We start from the raw sequence: 19,227 nt of genomic DNA on the forward strand, positions 1-19,227 counted from the left end.
TTTTTGGTCTTTTGGAGTCTGTTGCTCAGACCTTAAGCCCATCTTCGCCTTTGTATGAAACATCTATGCATGCAATATTACATCAGTAACCAAAATATAATAATATTTAACCCCCCCCCCAAGGTCACGTTACAAAAACAGTACAAAAACAAAAATTGCTAAAAACAAAGAAAACAATTGTATATAAAAACAAGTCACATGGCAACAGTTAAGGGCTGAAAACCTTTGACCTACTTATCTGAGTTTTAGGCTTTACAATGATTGAAATCTCACTATCAGGTTATTTCTGAATGAAGATTTTTGCTTGAACCTGCAGCTTGTTGCACCCCACTTCCCCAAACTCCGCACCTCCACCCTCTTTCCTCTCTCCACCTCCTACTCCTCCTCCTCCTATTTCCACTCTGCTGTCTCTTTAGCGCTGCAGGTTGAATCCATTGCCCCCATTTCCTGTCACATGGCGTGGAAATAGGATCCCTGGTTTCTACTATCTGCTCTCGTCTCCGCGGTGTCAGAGTTGTATTGTAGCTGAAGTACCTGCCGTGACGCTCAGACACTTTTCTTTTTTTAAGCGACTCTTGCCTAGACTCCTGCCAGCCAAGCAAGCAGCGAGCCAAGCAAGCCGGTCGCCAGCGTGCGCATCAGGCTGTACTTCACCTGAGTGGAAGAGCCGCTTCAGACTTTTTACTCACACCATGGATTCCTGGAGCGCCACCTCTGCGCTTTTCCTGGCTGGCTTTATCACATCGGCGGCTTTTCGTCATTTCGACAGCGGTAAGTGGAGCTGTTCCGCTCTCCTTTTGGGCCAGATGAAATGCGACAAAGTTATGCTTTTTACGCGCCGATAAAGCTGCTGTCTAAAAGAAATGACACGCATCCTAACGCGTGAAGATAATGGTTTTAAATCAGAATCAGCAGATGGTTCACTTCACTGGATGAAGTGTTTGGTTAAGATGTTTACAAGTTGAAGTGAAAGCTCAAAGGAAGATCAGCTGAGATAAAGTTGGAAGTCGAATGTGACTGATCTGACTGGACGCTTCGATGATCATACACCTACACCTCAGTCAGCCCTATTAAACTAGCGCACATAACTCTGAAACATATTACATATATGCATGTGTGTGTGAGTTAGATGACATTAAAATGATGACTTCAGTTTGAATCAATCAAAAGGATTTTGACATAAAACTTCACCTTTTACGCACACTTTCCTGCAACATCCTGGAGTGTTTACCTACTCTCCTTGAACAACTTCAAAGCAATCTGTGGCTTTTCTCAGTTTTAGTTTTTAACGATGGAAGCAGAATATTTCTACTTTCCTTAATGACACAGCCCGCACAGCGCTGCTGGATTTTGTTAATGTCACTTAACCATCCAGACATCGGTCAGTCAGAAGTGAACCTCAGTAATCTGATATTATCCATTTAATTCGCTACCGAGCCCTGATTAATACGCAGGAAAAGGGCAAAGACGAAAAAAAAGAAGCAGAAAAATTGTTTGCGTCTGTGCGCAGAGCTTCAAAGTCCCCTGCCGGATCCTCCCGGAGTGCGTTTTGTTTTTAATGTGAATATCTAATAATGATGACCGCACAAACCGCGCTCTTCTTTGCTGTAATTTGCGCCGCGTTTCATGTCGGAGCAGCAAATCCTCGTGCTTTCCTTTTTAATTTTTTTGTCTCTTAATTATAGCCTTGGATTTCAAATTAGAGGGTCCACCATCTGGGCCAGTGCGTAAGTGCTCCCATGTGTACCTATGTATTAACAAAGTATTTAAAGCAATGGTATTCCCCTCATAACACTATGAAGGGGGGAAAGAGAGAAAAAACCCAGTTCATGTTTAGTTTAAGTCAGCTGTGCCGCATTTGCTTTACTGTAAAACAATAATTCACTGGATGTGAAATAAATCAGTGTAAATGCAGGTTATGGTTGTATTATAGTCAGAGTTAATATGTTTAGTCTGGACAAATAAAGTGTCTTAGTCGATATAAATATCAAAAGTTAAAGGATGAAACACAGATGCTGCTTTATTTGATCAAAAATCCAGTCAAGCAGAATTGGTTAAATATGAGTTGATATTCTACTTTGAGGAACAAGACAAGCACGATAATCTGTTACAAGAAACCACACAACATCTGTAATCTTATTGAGACCAAAAAGTTAGAGCCTCTATTCATTTATTAGAAATTCTTCAGCAGGTGGTGATTTTTCTTTGACTCCTCCAGCCGAGACGTGCATCATCTTATCAGCGCTAGCCAGCTGCTCTCGCTTTCGTGAAAGTGCATCTAAAACGATTACGCCGGAGAGATTCCAGTGTCCCGGCAGACTGCAGAATTGCATCAAGCAGAAGTCTAATAAATGTTTTTCACCAGAAGGAAGAAACATCGCTGAGTTTGTGCTGCGGCCACACAAGCAGAAAAGCACACCCACACGCACACAGACGCATACGTTTATCCAAGGCTTTGCAACAGCATGATTGTAGCAGTGGGGAACTAAATTACTTTTATACCACCTACAGGTCCTTCCAAAGGTATTCCTACCTCTTTAACGTCTGTGTGCTTTTCTTTGGTCAAGTTATAAGCATAAGCTTCAATTTATGGAGATTTGGTGTGCTTAACCAAAGCTAGGTACCACATAATTGTAAGGTGGAAGGGCAAATGATGAACAGCGGACAGATCAAAGGCAAAGTTGTGGTGAAGATTAAAGTAACGTTAATCTATACAACAATATACCAACCTGTAAACATTACTGTTTAAGCCATCATTTGAAAATCTAAAAAAATTCAGTTGCAAAGAGAGCATTGACCAGATGCAGCCACATCAGGGCCGGTCCAAGCCTTTTTGGGGCCCTGAGCAAATTTTCATTTGGGCACCCCTAAGCTACTCTATGTGTGACATGTTTGTAATTAATGTACATCATGATGGTGTTGTTATGGCTGCTGATTTTAACCTCACAGCAGGAACAAAGAAAGAAAAATAAATACTTGGATTTTGAAAAAACAGCCTGTTGTCTTATTTTAACATTTTGAAAGTAACATTAGCTGATAAACACTACATTGACAGTAAACAAATATAGTGATATATTATGTTTCCCCCAAGAGTGGGAGCAGCAAACAGCAGGAAGGAGAATGGGCAAAAATTTCAGTTTCTAATTCTGCAAAGCTGAGAAATACTCCGAAATAACTCAGTCAGTGGAGCTAGAAGCAGCTTTACGTCACAGTTATCAGAGTAGCACTTTAAACCTTGGATCCTTCTCCTTCCACTTGACTGTCATGAACCAATTTGTCTTGGTCTATCACATGAAAATCTAATAGCATACTTGTGGTTGCAATGCGACAAAACGTGAAAATCTTTAATTGAATACTTTTGCAAGGAATTTTATAATTAAACGAAACCATCCGTAATGGAAATCTCCTTCTCCTAATATAACACAGTGACCTGTTTCCAGAAGCTTCATAAAGAAAATCCCACATGATCTCGGGTCAGAACGATCCTTGCGGTTGCTCTCTTGGCGACTCGTTTGGGCCATTCGCACCAAATGTACACACGAGGGGAAGCCGATTCCTGTCAGAGCTGTCAGGATGAGCCATAATTGAGTTGCTCTCTAAGCCGGTAATGATGCGGCTCATGATGTTGGTTGCCTGAACAAGCCCAAGCTGGCTAATCAGAAGAGATTTATTCTGCTCGATGTTTCCCTGTAACCATGACTGGTCTTGCTCGGGGTTAACAGTCGAGGTCAGTGGTGAAACATAGATTATGTGTGTCTAAGTCATGTGTGTGAGAAAATATGCATGATCTTATAGTAATTGAAACTGTGGCAGCATTTTTTTTTTTTTGATGAAGCAAATGAGATGTGTTCCACGTTACTGTGCAGGGCTGAGTACAACGTTGTCCTGTTTCTACTTGCTGCCATTGGGAGTTCTTAAACGTTTTGGTAAATCAACATCATGTGCTTTCTTGCTGACTGTTTGATGAAAGGACTCGTATGAATTACCAGCATTGGAAGAGTTTGCCCACACTTAATTCAAAATCAGTGTTTGATGTTTTCAAGCATTCTGTCTTTGAAGCAGCACAAGAGACTATTTCAGTTGCTTTTAATCAGACTTTAAGGCATTTAAACCTTCGACAATATTCTGCTTGAATTTTGCTACATTCTTACAGACTATTTCTTAGAATCGAAATTGAAATTGAAAGCAGGTGTTGCATAGGTCCTGAAGATCATGTGGCAGAAATTAAAGGCACAGTTAGGATTTTCTTTATGCTTTTTGTACCTATAAATACAAGCAAGCGTTCATAAAGCAGCGATTTGCACCACTTGTCTTCACTGATTCTTCAGGCTATAAAGAGAGGATGTCAGAGTTTCTTTCTTTTGGTTTAGTCTGGGCAGTTTAATGGAACTGCAGTTAGAGCCTATGGGAAGGTAATTCCTGAAGTTTAATGTTAGCCTGATTTATCTGTTCTTTAATGTTTGTTTGGGATTATTTTTCTGTTGTAGGAAACAAGTTTCAACCATTTGACTCATACTGTTTGCAAACAATCCAGAAACCACTAAAGCTCAGGAATGTAATCCTTCCAATGTCTATGCCATCACAGGGCAACTCAGGGACACACAGTAACACTTAAGGGCAATTTAGAGAGACCAATTAACCTAACAGTCATGTATTTGGGTGGTGGAAGGAAGTAGCCAGACAGAACCCTCCCATGCACAGGGACTACATGCAGAAACACACCAGGCCGGGATTTGAACCTAGAATCTCCACTGTAAGGCAACAGTGCAGCCATGCAGCCCCAAGAATGTCATAAACTGCAAAATGCTGGAACACCAGTGTCACTTTTCTCAAAGTAGCAAGTTATTTTTTATCAACATGGATTGAGAGTGTGTCAAAACTTGACAACTTCAAGTTTGATAGGAATTGCAGCTTCCCACCGAGACAAACCCAATTCCGTTTGGGAAGAAATTATATGCACCCATGAAACAAAAACAAACAACAAAGTTATTTATTTGGGAGAATCCAGAACACTCCCAGCTTTAAAGAATGGTGGTGGTCCCATTACTGTGTCGGTTTATTATGCTGTAACTGCTTCTGGTTCATTGTAGAAATTAGATTGGAAAATTGGAGAAACATAAATAACCACCAAATCAGATCTTGGTACACAAGAAGTTAGCAATACTTTAAGATACAAGATGGGGTAGTTTTTATAATATACAGTCAATTCTTTAAATAAGACCAACTTTAAACTCAAATTCTCTGAATTAAAATGGACTTCTGCCTCCTGGAACTAATTTTCTTCTGCACACTAAGGTCGAGAATGGCTGTGGCTAGCGGAAAAGCCAGCCTGCTGTACTATCCTTAGCTTTGCCTTGCCAGTTGGCTCCATGTGTTGGAACTTTATGTACGTTGTGTCTCTCTTGTTTTTTTGTCTCATTTTCTGGTGGAAGAAGAGCTGCTCACTTCCAGAGCCTTCGGAGAGGTGTGTGGAATATGCAGAGAAGTGCAAAGTGCCGCATCACCCAAACACAGCTGTCGCCTAATGCAGCCATAAATCTCCACATTAACAATATCATGGCGTATTTTTAGTGACATGTTGGAACACGGGGTAAAGTAAATGTGCTTAGAAAGCCTTGCAACAGGGAAGCTTGTGGCGCCTGTGATGCAAAAACTGACGTCAGTGGTACTGGTGCTATAAAAAATGATGTGAAGAGCCTTAAACTTTTATTGTTTCATTAATATTTCACCACACAATGCTTGTAGAAATGTTTATAGCGAGGAATAATGCTCCGTTATGTTAGAAATGACTGTATTTGTGAGTGTGGTGCATGTTTTAAGGGGTCTGAACAAAACATTTTAATTTCTTTTATTTTTATTAGGTGAAAAATGTTGAAAATGTGCATTTTCAAGATACAAATCACATGTCTGGAAGAATTAAATTAAGATTCAGAGGGCTAAATGGGATAAAAACCCTGTTGTCCTTTTATTTCTGTATTGAAAACAATTGACAATGATACCGATACTCTTCTGGACACGCTAAACTTCACATTATGATTGTTGTGAGAATAAAATGTCTTATATTGCAAAATACAAATCTAAATTGGCCCATTTTTATTCTTGGGAGAGGTTATTTGTAATAAATCCAAGTGTGGTGCTTTGGGAAACATCAGACCACGCAGTGTTTTCCCTCAGTTTCTTGTTTAGCTGCTGTGATCTTCCGCTGCGGTCAGAGGTAGTAACAGATGTACCTAATAAAGTGGCAAATAAGTTTACATGCAACTTTAAAGCTTTTCTAAATTGTCAGGACATGTTTTTGAAGCATCGGGTAGAAAACTTGCTTTCCAGATATAATGAATCCGATAATATTGTAATTCTGTCAATTGATTAAAAAATGTAATCAGATCAATCAAAGTCTAGAGCTCTGATTAATTACAATTAATCACTATGCTGAACTTTGAAAAGCTTAGTGGTTGAAATGTAAAAATGTACATTTTCAAAAAATGTTTAGGAAGTTTAATGTCTCAAACCAAACCTCTTTATATTCCCGAAGGTTTAAAAGAAATCATTTTGTTTCAAATATCAACTTAGAAATTGTAAACTGGCCTTTAGGTTAAAATAGGTAATGTAATCAATCGTCATTGTGTAACATTACCGTGTTAAACTTTTAAGATCAATCACTTGTGTTAAAGTGCTAACATTGACAGCCCTCAGTGTTGTCAGGTCTTAAAAAAAAATCGCTTTTCTTTTCATATAAATCGCTTAACTTCATGTAATTTTTTATCTTGACTGATTTGAAGTGACGTTTTCAGTGAAGTTCAGATGTCGAGCAGCTGTAACCGTCTGGAGACTGTGAACCTTCAGTGTTCCTGCTCAAGATTTTAGGAGTGTCAAAAGGTCTCGCATTCTCCTTCCCGTTCTGCACCATTCACACACACACACACACGCACTCACACACACACACAGAGAACAGCGCACACACCATTTTATGCCTGTGACTGGGCCCATAACTCTCCCTCATATACCCATTCAGCATTTCTCTACCGAAGTAATCCTTTTCCATAACTTGTAAACGCAGCTGATACAGTTCAGTTTATGGTCTGTCTCTTTTGACCTTTTTGACCTCTGAGACAGAGGGATCCTTGTTAGTGTGCACACGAAGGATGGATACTGTGACTCGTCTGCCTCAGAAACATAATAACAGACGTTCTTCAGGCTGTGGAGGAAACACAAGCTTGTGTTGGCGGAGGTGATCGTGACGGAGCGTCAGTCTGCGAAGAGACAGCGGGTTTTTAAAGACTTTAACATAAGGGATTTAGTGTGTTGGTAAGCCCTCTGAGCTCTGGATGGGGGTGTCAGTGGGCATTCTGGGAAGAAGATGCATTGGGTCTGGGTCTCAGATGTGGGTGCTGTGGTCCCTGGAGCTTTTCCGGTTTGTAGAGGGAGACGGAAACCTCTCCTCCTGGTGAGCTTCTGTGCAGCAGTCCTCCAGACGAACTGCACTCATTGACAGGCGCATTGCAGGCGCTGTAGCTGAGTGAGCGGCTACTAGACGTTTCTTTTAGGATGCAACATTTGGTATAAAATTATTGTGCTGCTTACATTTGGGCATTTATTGTGATGAGTGTCTTTTCATGAGATTTTGGTGTATTGGCGTTATAGGAATTTTGTACACATACCTGTCTCTTGGGTTTACTTAAAGAAAAATACCTATTGTGTATTAGTTGTGTGGAAAAAAATAATCTGTTGATGGCAGAGGTCAGAGCAAGCAAATGGGGTCCAGTCTGTTTTCAGCAAGGGTTACCTAATAAAGTGGCCTATGTCTGAATATGGGAATAGTGAACATCATTTATTCATGTATTAATTAGTTCGGAGGTTAAATTGACTCTCTGTTGGTCATCAAATTAACTGACTGTTTCAACAGCAAGCACTTGTTTTGCCGTAAAGCTCTCCAAACTACTGACAATTACCTCAGCAGGAACAAAACGATGCTGTTAGCATTGGAAATAACAATGAGTCACTTAGAGAACGAACAGATTTTCCTCTGAAAAGCTGGAAAGGACAAGTTAAAAAAAGACTTGTTATTACTCCCTGTTTGTGAAGATAAGTTGGTGATTTACCAGCTCAGTCTATGTTGGATTTATGAATTCAGACAGATTTTTTGACTGAGAACCAAAGTGTGAAGTTCAGGCTTTTTGCTCAGCATGAAGGCAGTTTGCCGTCACTCTTTTCAGCTTCACTACTTCTTCTTCAAGGCTAGATCCAGGGATACAATCGCTGCTTTTGTGTATGCTCGTTTTATACCACTGGTAAAAAGATGGCAGCGAAGTGGAAGAATCTATTTTAAGTGGAAGACAGCGAGTCAATCTGATTGTTGTCTGCAGCTAATGGGAAACTGGATTGCTTCTTCTGCAGCAACATTTACGGAGGCAACAGCAGTTATTTCATTGTTCTATAGGTTCTTCATTGCTGAGCAAATATGATTATCTGATATAATATGTTTTGGTGGACTAAATGGATACTGAAATTGTATTATTGCCAAATAGGCATCTTATGTGCAGCCCACTCAAGGTCAAGCATGTGAGAGAACCCAATTAAGCTCTTTCTGTGGGTCCTAACTGGATGACTAATGGGAAATGTATGCATGGGCTCAGAATGGGCAATATGAACATCTGTGGGGTCCACCTAGCACACATTTCAGCCCTGCATCAAATCCACATGCGCAATATTGAACATATATAAAACCCACAAACATTCCCATATGGCCCCTTCTTTTGAACCCAGGTTTCACCCACACAGGCCCCACAGTGAAATATTTGCTACGTTGCCTAATAATTACTATAAAATAAATGTAATTGAAACATTTTCTCTGGCAAAAAGAAGAACTGCGACTGGCACATGAAATTAAAGCAAAACATGATTTGCAAAATATATTTCACAGGTACCCATTTTTCGCCTGGTCACATACAAATGTGATTCGACCTCAATCAAACAGGTCTACCGGGTATATGGTGCAAATTTGAGCCAAATGACTTTCCGTATGTGTGCATTGCATTGTGGGATGCAGCAGAACTGATAAACAATGGCGGTTTGTATTTTCTGTAAAACGTTAAGCCGTATTCAACCCCTTTGATAATTTTGCATGAAGTAGTGGCAAGATGAACACACCATTTGTTTCCTATATTTACAGTTGGTTCTCCCACATCTGAGCAATAAACAGACTGAATGTTCCCACGGTCACTTGGAGTTTTATCTGTGTGAAAAGAAACCAAACCACCCAAAAACGTTACAAGTTACCAAATTCATCAACTGACTTGGACCAAAGTAAACAAACTAACGGCATGAAAACGCCCTGAGAGACAATCAAGGACTCTAAGCAAGAACATTTATTCAGATTCAGCTCAAACCTGGCAAAAGAAATAATGAAGTCTTAGTGGCTGAAAGAGGTTGTACAAGCAGGGATGCTTTTGTAAAACAATATTTGTTAAAGTGGGGCTTGTTCCAAATTTAATAAATGTACTCAAACCAAAGATGTACTTTTAAGCTAAATACAATTTAGCATAACAATTTATAAATTTATGCTAACAGCCATCTCAAACACGTGCCTATAAGGAGTAAAATCAGAAAAACTGATCACTTTAAGTCAGGGGTGTCAAAGTCAAATGGACGGAGGGCCAAATAAAAAATTTAGCTACAAGCCGAGGGCCGGACTGATCGAATGTTCATTGAGATTTTTTTAAATGACGCATTTGGTCTAGTGCAGCGGACCGGCCCAAGCCTTCGTAAATTTCCTGCGGACCGGGGTGCGCGCTGTGAGGATCGAACGGGGGGGGGATCGTGCGTTGTGAGGATCGAACGGGGGGGGTGCATCTCGCATTTTTTCAGACGGCTTGCTGCGGGCCGGTTCTAATAATAAATCAAGATCATCCCAGGGGCCGTAGAAAATCTTCTCGCGGGCCGGATGTGGCCCGCGGGCCTTGACTCTGACATATGTGCTTTAAGTGGTCTCAATTTTTTTCCAGAGCTGCATATGATGTAATTTATGATAAGCATGTGTAAGATGGATGCATTTTATTTGGAGCTTCTGACATTAACGTTTTATCTTTTAAGATACATTTTTCTCCATGAATAACTTCCAGCATGTGATGTCCAGTATCCCCTCCAGGTTTGGCCTTCGTCTTCTTATTTCGGAACATCACACTAAAACTATTTGGATAAAAGGATTCCAAGCTTATTAGGACAAAACCCAACATTCTCCAGCTGCAGTGGAAACTTTGCGAGTCCCTCGTCTTTCATTCAAGGACATGCAAAAGTGTCTGCATTAATCAGCGACAATCGTCTGGGCACACATGGTTGCTTTTGCTGTCCTTTTTCTGTCATCACTCAGTACAATGATGAGTTCTCTGACAAATGGTTTAATCTCCCTAAAACTTGTGCAGCTCTCACTGAAGGCTCCTTTAACCTCCTGGAGGTTAAAGCGCAGATCCAGTCTGCTCGTCCCGCTTGTTTTCACAGCAAACTCACTCAGTATGTCTGCTCTTTGTGTCACATCCGTGCATAATGAGTCGCACTCTAGCCCATATGGAGCCCCCATAAATCTTCAGTGGAATGTCCTGAGAAGCTGACTTCAGTGAGACAACAAAGGACACTAAGAAAACCAGACGACACACGAGGATTTTATCTGAAACTGGGATTGTTATCTGAATACAAAAATCCTAATCAGCTGTCTGTTTGTGAAGTCAATGTCGCATCATTGTGGGTAGATATCTTAGCGGTTTAAAAGAAAATAATAATTCAGAGTTTACATAAAGTGTACATGGAGAAATTCAGATATGTGATAAAACGAGCTTTCCATTTGGTTGATTATTTTTCTCGTTTCTCTCTTTCTATCAAAGACTGTATGACAATAGTATTCACTCTGATGCATTGGCCTCCATTACTACCCTAGTTTCTTATTGCATTTACAGAGACTTTAGCATCAATTTTATTTCTTTTTTCAGTTGTTTATATATTTTGGATATTTGAAATGTCTTCTAGTTCCCGTTGTAGAAATGTACCGTAAGTTTAATGATCTTTGAAAGGGTGTAGTTGCTTATGCCATTATTACCAATTAAAGACTTGAAAATGGCCTCAAAACAACATTATTGTTTATTGCAATAACTTCTGCAACAATTTATTGTCCAGCGAAATTTGTTATATAGTCCAGCTGCTTATTCAGATGCAGCTGGACTGTTAAACTTAGACAAAGCTGTCATCTAATTTGCTGAGTAAAAAGCTCCACATCTTTGGCGCTCATCCTCTGAGCATCATCACATGCATTGCATGTGTAAATCTTTAAAACTGAAACAAGAGAGTCAGACAGCAGCTCCCTAAAGTTACATAGTGATGACAGATGGAAAGACAGTCAAATTTACGCTCAGTGAGAAGCCACTCATCCAGATTAGAAAGGCTAAAACAGAAGCAAACAAAGAAGATTATTTTTCTTTTTCCACTTTTCATCACGCCTGACACCCAGCAGGCCTTGACTTGTGAAGACAGGCCAGAAGTTCTGAAGAACACTCTTATTTTACTTTGTCTAAAGCTGAGTCTGGATCATGCTTGAGTCTTGAAGAGCAGAGGGGAAAACCCTTCACGGTTTCAACTGTGTCCGTCTGTGTCATACGTCGGCCCGTTTACTTCCTGTTGACCTCTGGGTGTTGCGCCGTCAAGGGTCAGGTTGTGGGCAACGCCCTGGTTTTCCCAAGCCAAGGGACTGGACTGCCCCCCCCAAAAAAAGAAACCACCAACCACTAAGACAGAGAAACAGACCCAGTTATTATAAACTCAATCATGCTCATTATGGTGCCATTCTCATCCTGTCGGGTTCAAAGGACTTACGTTCCTTTGATTGAAGTACCTCTCTTTTTCTGTGTGTTTCCCCTCTCTTGATTCTTTTTTTGAACTTCCGCTGAGGGCAGCCCCTCATTTATTTTGTGCAAATCACCACCTGCTCAGGCGGTTGTTCGGGTGAACCACAATGCAAAGCAGTAAGGCGAATTTCAGCTTTAGGATTTAAGACTGTGATGGTGGTGCCTGGGTGTCCCCATTGCCTTCAGCTTTATGCCTTAAGAAAATTTTAAAAAATGTGAAAAAAAATCCTGACACCGGAGGATCATTGTTACGACCCGTCTAGGCGTGGACAGATCATAACATAAAGGATCCATCCTCTTCATTTCCCAAGCAACCAACACACACGGAGTTGAACATTTTGCAATTATATTTATTTTAAAGAGATGTATTTGTCAATTGAAATGTTATAAGTGGAGCGTATGACATCAGAATGAGCTAATGCCGAAAACAACAAACAAAAGGAAACTATCTAAATATTAACCAACTTACCTAATTAAAAGTAAATAAACCAAATGACAAAAACTTACCTCCCTAACTAAGAAAAACATGAGAAAACTAAGGAAACAGAAACGGCAGCTCACTCCTACAAACTCCAGAACGTTACATGATCGAACAGTGTGGTCGGTTGGGATGAGCCGAGGATGGATGGCAGGAAGTCCACGTCACCAGCTTTATATCCGTCGCCTCTGGGAAGCGACCAATCGGATGTCCCCCGTCGTTCTCCAGGCACCAATCAATAAAAGGCACCTACACACTCATTTGCATAATGAAGTTAAACGACCCCAGTCATAACAATCATAATTCATGCATAAACGGGTTAAATGTGAACATATAATAAATCTTTATGAAGAATTTGAAGGATTTTTTTAATATGGTGGAATGATGAAACAAACAGCATTGCATTCCTAGAAGATTATATATGTTTCATATGTTCTGCAAATCATTAGTGGTCAAAATAATTCTGTGATGCTCTAATATATAGATACGCCTCCACTAATATTTTGGTAAAAGAGTTGCATAATGACAACTTACTTTTCGCAGCCACCAACCAATAAGTCTGTCTGAATTTTGGATGGATATTTGACCTCTTTGCTGACAAAAATTGTAGAGTTAATTTAAAATTGTTTTCCTGGTCAAATATTCAGCAAAAATGTTGCCAGAAGCCTTTTGATGTCTTAGAATTGTGTGACTTCATTGGCGACTTTCTATGCAACGTCTATCCAAACACTAGTGGAGACACTTAGTTGAGCACCGTTGACCTAGTGTTGATAAAAGAAAACTCACAACAAATGTAAACTTCTCTGGAAAAAATATTTAAAGGGGCAGTGTTATATAAATTAGACTTTTTTGAGTTTTACATAATGTTCTAAACATTATTCCCTCATGAAAACACACCTGGAGTGTTGCTTTGATTCTTTCATGCATATTTAATATGGGCATCTACTGAGCTTATTATGCAAACTACTTTTCAGTGCAATCAATCAATCAATCAATCAAATTTTATTTGTATAGCACATTTCAGCAGCAAGGCATTTCAAAGCGCTTTACATCAAATCAAACACAAAAACACAATGCAACATAGAATCAACATCAAAAACACAACAACAAGTCAGGTTCCGTCAATAAATTTGCAGTTGATTACATTTCAAATACAACTCTAAACAAGTGGGTTTTTAGTTGAGATTTAAAGGAAGTCAGTGTTTCAGCTGTTTTACAGTTTTCTGGAAGTTTGTTCCAGATTTATAATGCATAGATGCTGAATGCCGCTTCTCCTTGTTTGGTTCTGGTTCTGGGGATGCAGAGCAGACCAGAACCAGAAGACCTGAGAGGTCTGGAAGGTTGATACAACAGCAGCAAATCTTTAATGTATTGTGGTGCTAAACCATTCAGTGATTTATAAACTAACAACAGCATTTTAAACTCTATTCTTTGAGCTACAGGGAGCCAGTGGAGAGACTTTAAAACTGGTGTTATGTGCTCTATCTTCCTGGTTTTAGTGAGAACACGAGCAGCAGCATTCTGGATCAGCTGCAGCTGTTTGATTGAAGACACCGTTACAATCAATACGACTGACGATAAACGCATGGATGAGTTTCTCTAGATCTGGCTGAGACATTAGTCCTTTAATCCTGGAAATGTTCTTCAGGTGATAGAAGGCCGTCTTTGTGACTGTCTTTATGAGGCTCTGAAGGTTCAGGTCAGAGTCCATCACTACTCCCAGGTTTCGGACCTGATCGCTGGTTTTTAGTTGTAATAACTGAAGCTGTGCACTGACTCTAGATCGTTCCTCTTTTGGTCCAAAAATAATAATTTCAGTTTTGTTTTTGTTCAGCTGGATGAAGTTTTGGCACATCCACACATTTATCTATTCTAAGCATCTGTTAGTTAAACTGCAAAGCATCTTAAAACGTTGTTAAAAGCTTATGGAGGAGTGTTGTTGTGATGACATACTGAAGAGCAGGAGCTTCTAAAAGAGACCAAGAGGCCAAATTCCAAGCTGCTACATTGCAAAGGCAAATTTCTTCTAAGTAATATTATATTCATACAGCACTTTCATAACAACAGAAGGTAACATAGTTACTTGATTGTGCTATGAAATGGCACTATGTGTATGGAAAATACAAAATACTGCCCCTTTAAATAAGCCCCAAACTAGAATTGCATCGATGCTGATGATCCGTATGTAAACCTGTGACCAGCCGTGAACATACCAAGGCATGACAGATGTGACGGTCTGGAAAAGTACAGAGGGTCCCAGTAGAAAGTGTTTAACTTTGGTCCCTGATCCACAGAGGCGGTCCAGCCAGACAGCGTGGAATTAAACTGTCAGACTGCTGCAGGCTGTACACAACTGTCAGGCTTGAAAGAGATAAACAATGCTTAGGTGGGAGAGTGCAATTCATGTGGTCACAATGCCGGTTTGTGTGGTTTTTGCAGCTCTAAGGTCAGACAGTGTTTTGTTGAATCCATTGCTTTATACATCCGGTGCTTTCCACAACTCTCTACAATTCAAAGTATCCAGATTTCTGCTCTTCTGTGCTGCATCCAAGTTGCTTCTCCTTTTCTATTTGAATACTGATATGCATAAGTTGTGTTTTTGTGGCCTCTTCATACATACTGACATTTGCATGAGGAGACCCACTCCAGTCACTGCCAAATGACATTCTCTTCGTCTCTTTCGCTGGTGCTCCCTGCAGCAGTCTGAGTCTATTAGCTGAAAATGCACACAAGGGCGAGAGGGTAAATGAAATACTCAGAGAGCTAAAATGAAGTAGCATGAAGACTAATCTTCTTCCCTGAATGCTATTAACTCTAAAACAAATGCTTGTTTTTATTATTAAAATTCAATTTAAATCCCAGACAATGGAATTTTAAGCAAGGTTTGCTGCCTAAGGAAAGGAAGTGGTGCATGCACGAAAACATAGCACAATAAAACAGCTTTCTTTACAACAAAATTAAGCATTACTATCCTGTAAAACCGCTCAAAGGATGATGTATTATATTTTTCAAAGTAAGACCAAAATAAAAATCAACTAGAAGTTGGTGAGTTTTGTTTTGATTCATGCTCTGAATCATTCCAGCATCTTTTTTTATCTTTTTGATCACATTACTGATAAAGGATGCAGTACAATCAGTGATTGGTTGAGTGAGTGTGTTGTTACAAAGCAACCATGTATTTTTGTCATCTCACATTAAATTTGGATTTTTTCAGGATCAAAAACAATGAGATTAAATCTCCCAAACCAACATGGGGCCCCTGAAGTGTTTACATTTTTAGACAACATAGATTTCCAAAAATTGTCTTAAGTTTGTCTATGAAAACTGACTTCTAAAATCGTAAGGTGAATTTAAAAAAGATGGATGAGTTGAAAGAAATGCTTTAAATATTCAAATAAATGGGACATGTCCTAGTCATAAACATACTATTTTTATTGTAGTTATTTAGCTTCTCTCAGCAGATTGAGCCAGCATTTTGTTTCTAGTCTTATTTTGAAGTAAGACAGGAAGTAGTTAATCAACAGAAAAAATTAGCTAGCTAGCAGTTTGTCACAATCAATGGTAAATTTACCCTCTTCTTCTGCACTTCTAACTAATATTAAAGGGCTGTTTGACGGTTTTTAGTAAATCTGGACTGCATATGTTCACTTTTATGTCAAATATGTTTTTGAATGTTTGAGATTCATATTTTGAGCTAAGAAGTGAAAACACACGGAAGCTGACCTGTTTTATTCACAAAGTTCAACTGACAACATATGGCTACTTAACCATTAAAGAATCATCCACCACTTAAAATAGTTTCTCATAGCATTTCATGTACCTAGAATAGAATAACAGTTGAAATATAGATCATTTTAATTGAAGGCTGTAGTTCCAAATGGTTCCTATTTCTGTTTTTGAAGTAATCTAGACTTCATTTCCTCTCTTGTTTAAATCAAAACTCAACTTAATTAGCAGATAAAGGAATTTTTCCAAGGTTTGAGGCCCCAAAGGAGGAAGCAGCCCACATATAAAAACACTGCACAAACTATAGCCTTCTGTAGAAGACAATTAAGTTTTGTTTTGCCATAAAAGTCCTCACTGTCAATGCTGTCTCCCAAAGAAAACTGAGGAAGAACTAGAAGCTGGTTTGATGTGTATAGCATTAGCCCAAGAATCATCCTAGCATCCAGTTTCTCTGTCTGATCAAATCATTGATATTGTCTTTGAAAGTAGTATTTTTTTCTTTGATTCAACGCATTCCAGAGATTTTACCAGAAATTGGTTGAGTGGTTTAGTAAACATTCCTAATGAAGATGAAGTTTCAAAGCAACCAATAATTTTGTGCTGTAACTTTTAGTTTGGACCGTTGAGGATCAAAACCAAAGAACATAACAGGAGGACATTGAATTGCTACTGTGTGAGGCATGACCCATCTGACGAAGTTTACTTTCTTCTTAAACAAGCATTTTATTTGGGCAGGAGCCCACTGAAACTGCAGCAGAGAAAGTCAACCACTTTAAATAAATGGAGAGTAATCTGCTGTTCTGCTACAGGGTCTGGTTTGCATCCAGCAGCAACAGCTTGTGGCTGAAGAGGCAAATTGTCGCCTTTCCTGGTTGTTGAAACACCCGCAGATGGGGCTGAGCGGGTGGACACGGCAAAGTGGACAGAGCAAACATTTGGACAAGTGAAGAAGGCAGACCTGGCGAAGTGGACAGCAAACAGAGGAACAAAGCCAGCAATGGACAGAGCAAAGAGGCCGTGACAGGGAAAGGCTTGGTGCATCAGGGAACACAGAACATGTTTCCCTATGGTCTATCTTTCAAGAATATGCAAATAAACATCCATTAAGTCGAGCTGTGATGCTTTGGCGGCAGTAAAATGAGGTTAGAGAGTGCACAGGAACATTTCAGTCCATCATTTCCAGAAACAGCTATTGTCCCTGAAGCCGCGGAGCCTATTATATCCTATTGCAACATGAGGCATTTTGAAAGAGCCCTTAAGTCAAAAGGGATGTAACCCAAGTCGTAAAGGGGCCCTGATTTGGTTGTCTGTCCTGTGTCTAAGGTGAGTGCGGCTCTCAGAGGTGAACACAAAATGGTCCGTCTCTGCCACAGCCTATGTGGCACCAACCCACGGTCCACCCCAACCCGAGCGTTGGTCACACTCGGCCGATGCCATGAAACAGAATCTACCAGCCCTGAATGGATCCCCCCACCCTCCACTCGTAATGGATCCCAGTGAGATGCCCCCTGTGTTTTAGCACAACCATCTGGTTCCCAGTTCTGCTGCTCTTCCCAGAGCCGCACAAACCACGATGAAAAACGATCGCCGTCCCAGTCGGGATCGGGAACCAGAGACAGAGCTCTTTAAAAGGGGGTCTTCTGTTAAACACTGTGGTCCCCTCTTCAGCAGCTTATTGTGCTTCTAGGACTGTGTTTGCAGAATTGCTCTCAGTTGCGGTTTATCTGACAACCTTTTGTTGTTTCATGCATTAGTAGCGGTGCTCTGACCAGGTCAGGGAGTATGGGTTACATAAGGAAAAAATTGGGGGATTGTTCTAAAATCAACAAGAATTAGCCCAAAAAATAACTTAACTGATGTGCTGTAGATTTTCCTCATCATGTATCTGAGTTTAAAGAGGAGAAAAATCAATGTAAACATGCCAAAGAGTGAAATTAAACAGGCCAGTGCCTCCATCTATAGTTTATAACGATAGACGAAACAAACCCACTGGGGCCCTCCCCCCCTGTGTTTACCACTCTCTCCAAACAAAAACGCTGGAGAGTCATTGAACACAGATGGGTGCTTGTTTGTGCTCCACACATGGTGTCTGTTTATCCGTCAATGCAAACAAGAAGTAAAAGTTGCTGAAACCTCTGGATTTGATACACATTAGAACCGCTTTTTGTTGATGTTCACCACCCCTGTGCAAACTCCCATATTTGGTGTATCGTCAGTGATTCACGGAGCATAAATGACTTGAGCGGTTAATGAGAAAAGGATTTAAAGCTGTGACTGTGGTTTAGAATTGTACGTTTGGTTTACCACTCAACTTTGGTGCATTGCTCTACCTGCTTTGAAGTTAACTTTTACCTTTTCAACTCCACCTTCATTGAGTAACCTGTTACCCAGAGTTTAACCATCCCAAATGGGAGGAAACTGCATGTATACCTGCTAAATTTAAAACACCCTTTCTTTACTTTGCCTTTTCTTTAACGTGTGAGCATTTGAATTGTTTCTAAATGATCTGATTTCCACTCTCCTTAACATCTGATCCACTCGTCGGGTATCTGTGTACATAACACTGATGTAAGTCCACCGCAATCCAAAGATGGTTTACAAGAAGCTGTCAGATCTTGTCAAAATTGCTTTAAAGAACATTTACAACTTTTCATAAAGTGAACTCTTCTTATAACAGATTAGTCATTAGGGAAACAGCTCAAACTTGATTTTATTTGTTCTAAGTATTTGTATAGAAATGTGGGAGGTCTGCAATTTTGAACATATGTTCTGTAAGATATCAGATAGATAAGACTCAAAGACAATATTCTTATTTATTAGATAAAAATGTTACAATTTTACTGTTTTGCTATAAAGTCATTTGTCTATACTAACATTATCTTGTAAAAGTATTTAAAACCCGTGAACCATTTCACATTCTTAACACAAACCTTAATGTATTTTATAAGAATTTTATTTGAAAGACCAACTTAATGTGGCTTATAATTGTGAAGTTGAAGTGAAATGTTTTATACATTCTGGTTCCCTGAATCTGTACTTTGTAGAACTAACTTTGCACATCCAGAACACTTCTGCACAGTCTTCTTTGTGGAGTGGCATGCTTTAAGTGTGAGATATTTTGAACATGCATTTAAA

The 19,227-nt window shown here is 39.7% G+C and overlaps 1 protein-coding gene across 2 annotated transcripts in view; it reads left to right on the forward strand.

Moving 5' to 3' along the window:
- Positions 1 to 425: 425 nt before the first annotated feature.
- Positions 426 to 19,227, forward strand: part of kremen1 (kringle containing transmembrane protein 1) — a 76,365-nt gene continuing 57,563 nt past the window's right edge. For both annotated transcript variants that reach the window (XM_044111878.1, XM_044111879.1), the window contains exon 1: positions 426 to 771. In XM_044111878.1, coding sequence (XP_043967813.1) covers positions 693 to 771 — 79 coding nt within the window. In that variant the 5' untranslated portion in view covers positions 426 to 692. The remainder of the gene's footprint in view (positions 772 to 19,227) is intronic.

The sequence above is a fragment of the Gambusia affinis genome, linkage group LG03 (genome assembly GCF_019740435.1).
Source record: "Gambusia affinis linkage group LG03, SWU_Gaff_1.0, whole genome shotgun sequence".
NCBI classification, from domain to species: Eukaryota; Metazoa; Chordata; class Actinopteri; order Cyprinodontiformes; family Poeciliidae; genus Gambusia; species Gambusia affinis.